Raw genomic sequence first — 12874 nt, 5'->3', positions numbered from 1 at the left:
TGTCCAAAAAATCCACTACCTCCTGTGAAACCCCGCAAGTCAGGTGAGAATACGTCTTTTTATTTGGCACTTTCTTCCTGACCACACATCCATGTATGGCCGGGATCAGGAGTTATCGGACAGCTCCCAACGATCTTAGGCTAGATCAAATCGCTCCCCCCTTCGATTGCAGAAGCAATCTCTCGATCATTCCCCGATAACTCCTCAACCGGATCCTCGCTAGGACCAGAACCAACTCCTAGATTACTCAGAGGGACAACCCTCAAATCACCCTCATTACCATCTATCTCTCCATCAACCTTCATCATGAACCGATTTTTTTTTCAAATGATAATGCGAGTGGGACTTGGATCGACATACCTGAACAGATGACTTTGAGATTGCTCCATGATCCCCCGGCCAGGGAGGCGGCTCCAAATTGCCCCGTCGTGCTCTCCTGCCGGGGTTCAATCCCTTCAGGAGACCCGGGGGAGCATCATCCCCGGTGGCAGGAACTCCCGGGGGATCCTTGCAATCTCCACCACCGGAGGCGGACGAATGTTGAGCCTGGACGGGTTCCTTGTCCTGAACCGCATCCATCTCTCTGCCTGCACCGGATCTACGGATTCCGCCTCTTGAATCGCCCAAAACACCATCCCGTAATCCATTGCCATGTCGTCCCCGACGAACCTCATCCTCTCGACGAACTCCGAGCACCAGATGATCTCGACGCAGATATCCGGCCACCTTGAGCGGTCGGGGAACCTCTCCCGCACCACGCGCACCATCTCCGCCCTGGCCTCCGGAGATGATGACTCCACCCATGGCAGCTCCATCGCTGTAAACGGACGCAGCGGCGCCGGTAACGGGTCCTCCGCCACCGGATGAAGAGCTAGCGGTGGCGCCACCATATGTGCGGGATGTGGCCGCCTCAATCTCGCCTTGCGCCGCGACCCTCCAGTCATCTCGATCTAGACGACCTGGAGGAGAAGACAGAGGGCGTGGTGTGCCGAAGACTTGAGAAGGCAGGGTAGGTGGCTGCGAGAGGAATGCGAGCCCCTTAATGGTCGAGGAGTCGCCATTAATGGGGGTAGGTGGGGCATTGGCAATCGCCATGCATGGGGGTAGGTGGTGCGTCGGTTCACCCATCCCTTTGGCCTCTTATTTTCTTTCACTGCTATATGTGTATTTTACCAGCAGCTTTTAGAACCTACTTGACTCACTTCAGGACTCACTCACTTCGAATATTTTTATGACCCGTGATGAATGATTTACACACATTTAGAACCTACGATGAACGACTTCAAATTTTTAAGACCTACTTGATACACTTGAAATACTTTTAGGACCTTCAATATATTTTACTCATAAAAGAAAGCATCGATATTTTAAAAAAAAATCAAAGAAATTACTGTTTATCAACGAGCACGTGAGCTCGGGATAAAAGAACACTTTCACTGTATCACACTGAATGTTTTTTTGTTTTTGAGAGGCTGTATCGCACTGAATGTTTTTTTGTTTTTGAGAGGCTGTATCACACTGAATGTTTGCATGAATAATAAAGAACTCCTGAAGGAAAACCAATTTTCAAGCCCACCGGGCCTTAGGCGCGGCAAACGAGCATCGCGTAAAACGACCATCCGGGGCGTGCCCGCGCGCGGCTTGCAGCCACAGTTTGGAGATAATCATCATGCCGCCTCCTATCTCCCCGCTGCCGCTCATGGCCTCCAGCCCAATCCCGTCGCCTCCGGCCGCGCGACCCGGCAGCGGCAGAGCCATCGCCGCCGTCGCGCCCTGCAACTCCTCGGCGTCACCGTCGCCCTCGACGTCGGCGTCTTCGGCTGCGGCGGCGGGCGGCAGGAGGGGCGTGCTCGCGCTGGGCGCGGGGTTCCTGGCCTCCGCGGCGCTGCTGTGCCCGGCAGGGGACGCCGGCGCGACGCGCATCGAGTACTTCGCGACGGTCGGGGAGAAGCTCTGCGACATGGACTTCGCCAAGTCCGGGCTCGGGTACTGCGACGTCGAAGTCGGCACCGGCGTGCAGCCCAAGCGCGGCGAGCTCATCAATGTGGGTGCCCGGGCGGCGTTGGAGCTGCACCGATCGCTCTGCCCCCTGCTTGTTTCACCTAGAGAGTTGGAATTTTTGCAAGTTCGTGACCCGTCCTTCTGTTCTGTCTCGATGGTTGTCACTCAGATACACTACACGGCGAGGTTCCCCGACGGGACGGTGTTCGACAGCAGCTACAAGCGCGGGAGGCCACTGACGATGCGCATCGGCGCAGGCAAGGTGGGCAGCATTTGGTCACTGAAAGATGCAATGCTCATTATTGCAGGCAGCCCAAGATTTCTCTTGGCAACTGCTTAAAACACATTCTCGTTTGCAGATCCTCCGAGGGCTTCAACAGGGGATCGGCGGCGGCGGCGGCGTCACACCCATGCTCGTTGGTACTGTCAGGCTCTGTATATTACAAGCATGGGCATTTTGTTCCAAATAAGTGAATATCTTCTACTCCCTCTGTTCCTAAATATAAGTCTTTCTAAGAGTTTCACTAGTGGACTACATACCGATGTATATAGATATATTTTAGGGTATAGATTCACTTATTTTGCTCCGTATGTAGACACCTAGTGAAATATCTTAAAAGACTTATATTTAGGTAGGGAGGGAGTAGTGGTATGTTTTTTGCTGAACTGCGTGATGTCTCGAAACTGCTAACAGGCGGGAAGCGCAAGCTCATGATACCTCCGATTTTGGCATACGGGCCTGAACCAGCAGGCTGCTTCTCAGGTACAGTAATTCGGCTAACGCCGATCACATTCAGCCTCTTCTTCCCTGAAAAACTCAACCCACGCATGCATATTCAGACTAGCTTATCGATTGTTGACAGGGGACTGCAACATTCCTGGGAACTCCACGATACTATACGACATCCTTCTCGTTGGCATCTACAAGTGAGCGCCTGATGGCAGCGAACACCCAAGCCTTGAACATAGGTCCAGTACAAGGTAGTATCCTTTTTCTTCCAGCAAACCTTTTTCCCTGTGCTGGTTAGTGGTTACACCTGCAGTCTCTGTTGCTCTGGCAGAGAGTTTTTGGAGCACGTCGCACGGGAGACTGAACTATACAGGCGGGCGGGCAGACGAAGAGAAAGATTTGCTAGTTCTTCAGGTGGTGAAATCGAGTGCTCCCCGGTTGCCGATGCGCAAGGCGATATAGGGGGGCAAGCAATCTGTACAAATAGCATTCGTGATTATGAGGAGCATGTAAAGCGTCACTCTGTAATCTGTAAAGTCGAGTCGTGGTATATATGCTGCTGATTTTCCAGAAGCCGTCTTTGCTCAAGCCGAGATGAACTTCTGCGCGCTCGCTGCTTGACTCGGTGGGGTGGTGATACAGCTCACGTTTATAACATGCAGAAGCTGTCGCACGCTCTTGTTGATCACTTTCTTTGTCAGGGTTTGTTTTGTTAATTGTTATTTCGTTTCCAGCGTCAGGGATTCTCGTAGATCGCATGTGCGGCAGCCTCGAGTTTAGTAGGCTTTTGTCCCTCCAAGCAAAGGCCGTGTCTGAGAACTAGGTGCCGGCAACTGTTCTTTCCTAGAGCATCTTCAACCACACTCTTGGGCCAGTTTTTTTGGATGGCATAAAAAATAAGTTGTTTTTCCCAACTTAAAAAATAAATGAATTTCAAAATTATAAAGACTTTTAAATTAATTGTGTTATAACTAGTTTAACACTTTTTTTTCACTACACCCCCGGACGCAATGATGGCTCACATTGAACGATACCCTTTCATAAAAAAAGGGCAATATGGTCTGTTCTTCCGTTCCGACGTACGCACGTCAGCCCCGCGGCGTCAGCGGACGGTCGAGCGACATACATATACCGGGGATACGCATCGTATCCGTGTCAGCCGGCGTGACGTGCCTTCTCCACGTCGGCCTGACCGCGATCAAACCAGACCCGTCGCACCGGTTCCAGATTGACCGTCGGTTCCCGATGCCGCCGCCATTAATCCCTCCTGCGTCGTCAGTTCGTCGTCTCCCAAGACCGGCGTCATTAATCTCGCCCACGTCGTCAGTTCATCGTCTCCCGAGGCCCGTCGCATTGACGCTAGACGCCACCGCCTATAGACCGCCATCTCCCGAGGCGATGCCGCCTATTGACCGTCGGTCCGCCGTCTCCCAAGGCGAAGCCGCCTATTGACCGTCAGTCCGCCTATTAACCATCGGTTCCCGAGGCCACGAATTAACGACTGATGCCGCCGTCTCCCGAGGCCCGTCGCCTCCCCGAGGCACCGCGTTTACTCTGGGGGAGTAACGCCGCCCAACCACCCCGTCGCCTCCCCTTCCCTCGGGGGACTATATAAAGTCGGTGCCCACCCAACACGTCGTCAGACTCGTCGCTCTCCTCTCTCCTCCTCTCCCCCGTCGCCCCGCTACTCCTCTCTTCCTCGACCTCTCGCCCCGACGATGGCATACTCCGCCGACGGCAGGAGTTCCGGCGCTGGTGGTGCCCTACCGAGCATCTGGTCGTCGAGCCTTGACGCTCTGGCGACGGAGGAGCTCCACCGCTACGCGTTGCTGGTCCCGCCGGGGCGTCGGCACGCGAAGCCGTGGAGAGTCGGCAAAGACGGTTACGAGACGGCGACGGGCTGCGGATTCGTTGCCAGTGCCCTACCGAAAATCGCCACGGCGGCGGCACTGGCAACGAATCCGCAGCCCGTCGCCGTCTCGACGACGACAACATCGACTAGGATAACCTCGGCGACAGTTCCGACGACGACGACGGCGCGGACGGGGACGACGCGGTGAAGGGGCCGGACGTTGTCTACGTCGACGAGTTCGATTAGATTAGTTTTACTAATGTTTAATTAAATTTCGTTTTTAGTTTTAATAATGTTTAATTAAATTTTGTTTTTAGTTTTAGTAATGTTTAATTAAAAACGTATTATGCTCGAATGTAATATGAATGAAATATGGTTATTTAAATTAAGTGTTGTTTTTATTATTTCTTCAGAATATCAAAACAATTTTTGAAATATGTTAAAAATCGGCCTTCCTTACATTTTAAAAAAATATATACAAACAGTTTATAAAATTAAAAACAATCAAAGTATACGATTTTGAAAAAGACACACAAATGAAATTATCCAACTTTTGCCGGCATTTGAGAATGCACATTCAATGATGACACATAAAATTTCAACGAAATCAAAGATCAAACACACGTTGCGTCACGTCCGGCATCTGTTCTTGTCTATTTTTACATGAGAATTTACAGAAAAAAGCACCCATGCTCGTTGGTGCTGCCAGGCTACAACAACTATCTGTACATTACAAGCATGGGCATTTTGTTCCAAATAAGTGAATATCTTCTAGTGGTAGTATGTTTTTGCTGAACTGCGTGATGTCTCGAAACTGCTAACAGGCGGGAAACGCAAGCTCATGATACCTCCGATTTTGACATACGGACCTGAACCAGCAGGCTGTTTCTAAGGTACGTAACAAACAGAAGAACAGACTTGCTAATACCGATCATATTCAGCATATTCAGGCTGGCTTATCAATGTTGACAGGGGACTGCAACATTTTCTGATGGCAATGGGTACCCACTATCCGCATACCCAGTGGATATTTACCCATTAAGGTGAGGTTATGGAAAAAAATATTTACCCATGAATAAATAAATGATAAAAAGTATGCACCCATTAGGTATTTGCGGATGCGGGCATGGTACATCAAAATCCATGCATGCGTACCCACATACCAAGTATATATGACATGTGGGTCTATGAACCAAGGTAATTCTGAAAAAAAATCCCAAATAAATCTATTAGTCCACGGAGACGCAGTCACGCGTCGCCTCCATCCTCCTCGTGTCGCTTCTAGTCGTCATTAACGCTGGAGGTTGGACTTCTTGACTTCCACGCCCTTGTTTCCTCTCCCGTCTCCCGATCTCCTCAATCACCGCCCTGCGCCGCGCCCTGCCTTTTCTTCCTCCCATCTCGTCTTCTCCTCACCTCACTGTCTCCTCAATATCCTCCTCACAAGTCACGAGCTCACCTCACCGCCCTGCCGATTCCGACCAGCGGCGTGGAGAACTGAAGCAATTTAATGTGTGATAAACCTAGTTATATCTTATATTCCCTGTCATATGAACCTTTATTGTAAATTATAATCATTAAATTATGGACTTCTGAAGTTGATCGGGCATTCCATGTGATTGTTTTGCACATGTATTGACCGAAGTTAGAACTGTATATATTTTTATGCTTCTATGCATCTTATGTTGGGCTGCAGCCTCTGCATTAATGTTATTTTCGAATTACATAGTGTTGTTAATTTCATATACATCATAGTATATCATGTTGAGTTTTTTTTGGTGTGTTTACCCATGGGTTTTTAATACCCACATGGGTGCGGGTATGGTATAAAATTTATACCCAGACACGGGTGCGGGTGTGGTTAAAATTTGAAAACATGGTGTGGGTTTGGTTGAGCTCTACCAAACGACATCCTTCTCGTTGGCATACAAGTGAGCGTCTGACGGCAGCCAACACACAAGCCTTGAGCATAGGTCCAGTACAAGGTAGCATCCTTTTTTCTTGCAGCAACATTTTTTTTCCGTGCTCGTCGGTGGTTTACACCTGCAGTTTCCGTTGCGCTGGCAGCCAGTTTTTGAAGCACGTCACGTCGGCGTGCGGATTCACAGAGGAGACTGAACTACGGGCAGGCGAAGAGAAAGGTTTGGTTGATAGAAGTTCAGGTGCCGGGCTCCGATGCTTATGCAGGAGGCTATTGGGGGGGGCCAATATGTACAAAGATTTGATGATGACTTGATGAGGAGGAGCGTGTAAAGCGTCACTCTGTAATTTGTAAAGTCCAGCCGTGGCATATATGCTGCTGATTGTCCCGAAGCCGTTTCTGCTCACGCCGAGACCAACTTCAACTTGTGCATGCACACCCCCTTTGCTTCACACAGCATGCACAAGTGGTCGCACGTCGCCTCTAGTTAATCACATTTTTTTTTACCTTTCAGGGGTACCTTTTCTCTTTTTCTTTCTTTCTTTTATCACAGCTTTAGGGATTCTCACGTGCGGCCCCGGCGACACCAACTGTTCTTAGGTCGAGCTGCTGGGCATCGAAATGGGAATATTATGCACCGGTAAGAGAATATCCCTTTTCTTCTTAATTAAGACGAGCGCATATCCTTCGGACATCAAAAGAACTGATTAACCATGCCTCAACTCAACTGAGACGGAGGGTTGCATGCCATCATCGATCCATCCATGCATGAAGCGTGACCCGGCCGGGTCTGGACGGTGCCCACCAACCCGATCGAGCTGGGCTGGTGAGCGGGGCGAGAAGAAAACGACCGACGACTGCCTTTTTTGCGTCGTCTAAACAAGAAACTGTTTTCATTGACATGGGACAAAACTCAGGCCATTGTTGTCGGCAATGGCGAGGAGGCCAGAAGGTGAAAACGTGTCCCGTAGGGAAAGCATAAAATGAAAGCCGTTCATTGGCATAATTCAAAACTCTGTTTAGCCTGCCATTCTCCGTGTCGATCATACCAGCGGTATACACGCAAAAAAAAATTAAAAAAAAAAAATCATACCAGTGGTAATACTAGTATATATCTTAGTGGTGGGCAGGGGGTGTGTCATCAGCAGGTTCAGAGTGATTGGGCTCTTATCTCTTTGGTTAAGCGGCCGAGGTCAGAGCCGGGGAGCCGGATTGGTTCTTGGAAGCGCCAAGGGCTGCTTTGGTCGAGCCTGGAAATGGCTATTTTGCAAGGGAATTTCTGTTTTTCAGCTGCATGGTCGTTTTTGAAAATCGGCCCCTCCTGGCATTGGCTTGCCGAGGATGTCAAAGCCTAAATGCCCCGTGGTGCCTCGCTCGTCATCGTTACAAATGTGCTTTTCTCTCTCTCTCTCTATATATATATATAGAGAGAGAGAAACAGGGATCTCTCTTGTTCCATTTCATTGAGATAGAAGCTGCGGGGTTCAGAAACCGTATGTCATCCCGACATCAGCACAATACTAAAGAACAGAGTGTCACTCTGTTGGCTAGGCTCATGGGTGTGCAGCCATCCAGCCCGCCCCCGTTCGGACCTTGAAGCGTTGTGCTTAAGGATTTGTCTTCTATTTAAAAAATTGTTTTTAACGGCTACTTCCTCTGTTTTCTAAATAATTATAGTTGAACAGAACTAAGTTAGTTTTCCTCAAATGTAATTATTTAAAAACGGAGGAAGTAGTTTTGATAGTCATTGTTACTGTTTTGCTAATTCTTGTTCTTCTAAGAATTTGGATACCAAGAATTTATGTTCCAATGTTGGAACCGGTGCACTATTCCACATTTTAGTTGAAATATAAGAATAACAATATCTTCTTATAGGTTTGATAAATTATTACAACATTGTGTTCTTTTTTATAAAATTATATACAGAAAATTGTAAAGTAGACCAACAAATTAATACGACAAGTGACTACATTATGACATGTATAAAATATAAATTTATAAAACATTTTTTAGAAAAATATTACAACAAAGACGCTCCAATACATGCGCAAAAAGCCGTACACCCACCTGTATGTATGCACAGACATCGAACCCGCATGAGTACCTTCGAGACTGAACTGTAAATCTTGAGATTGATAAAGTGATCACTTGCGTTTTGTAGCTAATGAAAACGCCATCTTTCAATAAAGATACATCGCTGAAAAACCTAAACTAAAGCTCTCCTGCTTAAAAAAACGTAAGGTTCCATTCGATGGCGAAGCGTGAACTAAATCCAGGGGCAATAGAACTATAAGGATTAAAGGGTTGGATAATTAACATGGAGTTTAAGGGGGGCGGACCCCTCTTGGTCCCGCCGATGCTCCGCGCAGTGGTTTCATCGTCCACCATGTACTTCTTCTAACATTCCTCTTCTTTCTCGTCTTTTATTGTCTTGTCAAATAAGATTTTGTTTTCTCTTTGACAAGACAGTACGTTCTACCCAAATAAGCGATTATTAAATAAAATACTAATATTTATTTAGCTTGTAGATAAATCACGGGAATGATTTAATAAACAATTAAATAGACAATCATATTGATATGAAAGGCAATCATCAGTTAACATGTCATAAAGTATTTGAACCTTGGTGGATTGATTCCAGCACAAAAAAGTTAAAACGCAAAAAAAAAAGCGTGAATTTACGCACATTTACGTGTGCTCATAATGGGCTAAACCGCTAGAAGACCGCGCCGCAACGCATGTCACGGTCTTCTGCTTGGACCAACCAAACCCGGTCGCCTTTTATAAAACCGGCCCCCGACCCACGCACACGCACACGCACGGCACAGCCAAACCAACCGCGCCGCAACCACACCTGCACTGCACAACAAGAACGGCCCGAACAAAAATAGTCTTTCCGTCCCGTTGTTGTCTTGTCCGTTCCTTGGTTTCGTCGCCGCCCCCCGGCGATCTCCGCGACCGCGACCCGCCGCCGCCACAGATCTCGCCGAGGAAGCCGCGCTCGGTATTCCCCGACCTACTCGGGACGTCCGCGCCCATAAAACGCCGCCCTCCCCGCCCCCGGTCGAGCTCCCCGAGGCCGAGGCGCTCTTCTCCCGCCGCCCATGTACGTGCCGTATCGTCCCTCCCTCCCTCCCGCTACCTCCCCCCCCCCCCCCCCCCCCCTCCGCGTGGACGCGATTCGTTCGTGGCCGGGGGCTTGCAGCTCGGAATGCAATGGCCGGGAGCGAGCGATTTTTTTATCCCTCTTGGCTCGCTCTCGATCTCTTTTGCGTGCTTCTTTTGATTCGATATGCGTGGACTGATTGCTCAATCTACCATGTGACGGGAGGGTTAGCTAACCTTGCTGCTTTCTTTGGTGCGGAGCAGAATGGCCGCGTGCACGTCTCAGCATGCGCTCGTCTCCGTCAAATCGCGGCCCGCTTCCGCCAGCTTCAGCCGTGACAAGAGGGCCGGCAATGCGCGCTTCGTTTCAGCAGCGGGTTGCTGCCCCAGCAGCCGGAAACTGGGCTTGGTCTGCGCGTCGAATTCGCAATCTTCAGTGATTGAGCCGGCCCAGCTACCGTCGAGCCCCGAAAGCGGCAGCACCCCCAAAAAATCAAGTAATCTTCCTAACTTCTGTCAGGCTATGCAGCGGTATTCTCTGTTTCGCCTGCTATAATATCAATCAATTTCCTCATGTGCTTGTAGGCGAGGCTGCGCTGATATTGATTCGGCACGGGGAATCGCTGTGGAACGAGAAAAATCTGTTTACTGGCTGCGTTGATGTGCCCCTGACCCCAAAGGGTGTCAATGAGGCGATCGAGGCGGGTAAAAGGATATGCAATATACCAGTTGATGTTATATACACCTCATCACTAATCCGTGCTCAGATGACCGCCATGCTTGCCATGATGCAGCACCGTCGTAAGAAGGTTCTCTACATTTTTTTCTCTATCAGATTTGTAGTAGAAGCACGCTGTATCTGGATACTTTGAATCAATTAATATATTTGGAGGTCTTCGTGTCTGTGATTTTACCAGGTTCCAATCATTGTGCACAAGGAGAGCGAACGGGCACACCGGTGGAGTCAGGTGTACAGCGAGGAAACAAAGAAGCAGTCCATTCCTGTCATAACAGCTTGGCAGTTGAATGAACGGATGTAAGGGTTCACTCATATATCATCACAATTGTATTTCTGCCTCTTCAGTATCATGTGGACTTGTATTAATGTTGTGTCTCACAGGTATGGTGAACTGCAAGGCCTTAACAAGCAAGAAACGGCTGATCTGTTTGGCAAAGACCAAGTCCATGAATGGCGTCGTAGTTATGACATTCCTCCCCCAAATGGCGAGAGCCTAGAGATGTGTGCAGAAAGAGCAGTTTCTTACTTCAAAGATCAAGTAAGAATATGTTTCAGTGCTGTTAATTTTAGTTGGACCTTTGATTGTGGATACTTATGGTTTCACTTTGCCCTCCCAACTGTCTCTTGGCTCTGAAGACATATCAATTTGTGCTTTTGTGTCATCTGTTATCACCCAATGTGATATAAAATCAGGAGTCTGCATTCAGCTTTGATTTGCCGTTCTGAGTTAGTAACATATTTAAGAGGACTGTAACCATCATATATTTTGACCTACAGATTATACCTCAGCTTGTGGCTGGAAAGCATGTTATGATTGCTGCCCATGGGAATTCACTCCGTTCAATTATAATGCATCTGGACAAGTTGACTTCTCAGGAGGTGATATTACTTTGTATCTAGTAGTTTATCTACACTTTGCAATCGGCCGTATTTTATTGAGATATATAGATAATAATGCATGAAGACTTTTTACTCAGGTAATAAGCCTTGAGTTGTCGACTGGCATTCCTATGCTGTATATATTTAAGGAAGGGAAATTTATCAGGCGGGGTAGTCCGGCAGGACCTTCTGAGGCAGGTGTCTATGCTTATACCAAGGTAAGAGTCTTCTGTATTTTCTAACTGGAACATGTTGGGTGCAACAGGACGCTGATTTCATATATTTAGTGTAACTTGACCATTGTCCGACATTTAAAGCTTACTCATGTACTCCCTCCGTTCCTAAATATAAGTCTTTTAAGATATTTCATTAGGAGTCTACATACGGAGCAAAATGAGTGAATCTATTCTCTAAAGTATGTCTATATACATCCGTATGTAGTCCATTAATGAAACCTCTTTAAAGACTTATATTTAGGAACGGAGGGAGTATGTAAAACGGCAATCATAAGCCAAAATAGCTAACAGTGCCTTTTCTTTTACTCTGAACAAAACTACTTAGAAGTCAACGGGAGTAATTTCTGAGGTCAAGTGGAATTCATCACTTTTCATACATGTGTTTAAATGAATACTTAAAATTCACCGGTATTTGTTATTTATTTTTTATGGAGGGATATGCTGACATTTTAAATGGTTCATAATTTAAATCTGAAGAACTTAAATTTTGACTGCAGAGTTTGGCCAAGTATAGGCAGAAGCTTGATGGCATGGAACAGTAAGACAGTAACCATTGTAAGCAAACAATTGCTATTTAACACATAACAAGAAATATATATATTCCAAAGAGACCGCTCTAATGCCGATCCTTTATCTTGAATGGGCATGCAGGCTTTGTTTTGCAGCAGTGGTCTGAGGCATCCTCACTCGTCGAACATGCATTTCTCCCTCAAAGAAGCGGGTTGACTTCACATACTATTGACCCCTAGTAACTTTGAGATGTAAGGAGTTTGCTGCAGTTTGCAGCTTCTCCTCTGTTTCTTTTGAAACCATTGCAGCTTGTAACAGGGAAATGTAGAGACAATATAGGCTACGGCCTATAAAAGATTAAATGGGGATAAATTTCTGCTCACCAGTGTCTTCCCCACATTCTTTAGATGCGACTTTACCACGACTCGGTATTGAATGTTTTTGTGTTGGGTACTGTCAGAAATGATACTGTGTGATGGGAACATTTGTCTTCCCTTATTCTTGTATGGAGTTCTTGCCAAGTAGAATTTTTTTTTTTGAGTAACTCTTGCCAAGTACTCCCTCTGTACCTAATAATTGTTGTTGGAGAGAACTAGTCTAGTTCTCTCCAACAACAATTATTTAGGTACGGAGGGAGTAGATAATCACTGCTCATCATGTACATATGTTTACATTTTGTTAGGACATGTACATATGTTTACATTTTTTTGGAGAACTGTACATATGTTTACATGATATATCGTTTAATCCATTTGGGCTCATATTCCCCAGCCCATATAAGCAATACACAAACACAAGCGCTCAGCCCAGATCACTCACGGGCCTGTCTTATGTCTTGACCCAGTTCTTCTAAAAAAAAAACTTTTGACCCAGTTTTCTAGAGCTTCAGAAAATACGCACA

At 47.2% G+C, this 12874-nt stretch overlaps 2 protein-coding genes across 2 annotated transcripts; both read left to right on the top strand.

The window, feature by feature from the left end:
* The first annotated feature begins 1589 nt into the window (after nt 1-1589).
* Nucleotides 1590-3419, top strand: LOC123402419 (photosynthetic NDH subunit of lumenal location 4, chloroplastic). The gene is made up of 6 exons (XM_045096345.1): nt 1590-2044; nt 2171-2263; nt 2361-2421; nt 2696-2764; nt 2865-2982; nt 3063-3419. Exons 1-5 carry the CDS (start codon nt 1670-1672, stop codon nt 2930-2932), a joined length of 666 nt encoding a protein of 221 aa, XP_044952280.1. The 5' UTR covers nt 1590-1669; the 3' UTR covers nt 2933-2982; nt 3063-3419.
* A 5936-nt stretch (nt 3420-9355) lies between these two features.
* Nucleotides 9356-12479, top strand: LOC123405001 (2,3-bisphosphoglycerate-dependent phosphoglycerate mutase 1-like). Its single transcript, XM_045098879.1, has 9 exons — nt 9356-9610; nt 9874-10106; nt 10195-10418; nt 10527-10645; nt 10730-10886; nt 11126-11227; nt 11326-11445; nt 11961-12018; nt 12115-12479. The coding sequence occupies exons 2-8, from the start codon at nt 9875-9877 to the stop codon at nt 12003-12005; spliced, it is 999 nt and encodes a 332-aa protein (XP_044954814.1). The 5' UTR covers nt 9356-9610; nt 9874; the 3' UTR covers nt 12006-12018; nt 12115-12479.
* The last annotated feature ends 395 nt before the right edge of the window (nt 12480-12874 follow it).

Source organism: Hordeum vulgare, chromosome 6H, assembly GCF_904849725.1.
Source record: "Hordeum vulgare subsp. vulgare chromosome 6H, MorexV3_pseudomolecules_assembly, whole genome shotgun sequence".
Classification (NCBI taxonomy): Eukaryota; Viridiplantae; Streptophyta; class Magnoliopsida; order Poales; family Poaceae; genus Hordeum; species Hordeum vulgare.
This window is presented reverse-complemented; position numbering and strand designations above follow the sequence as displayed.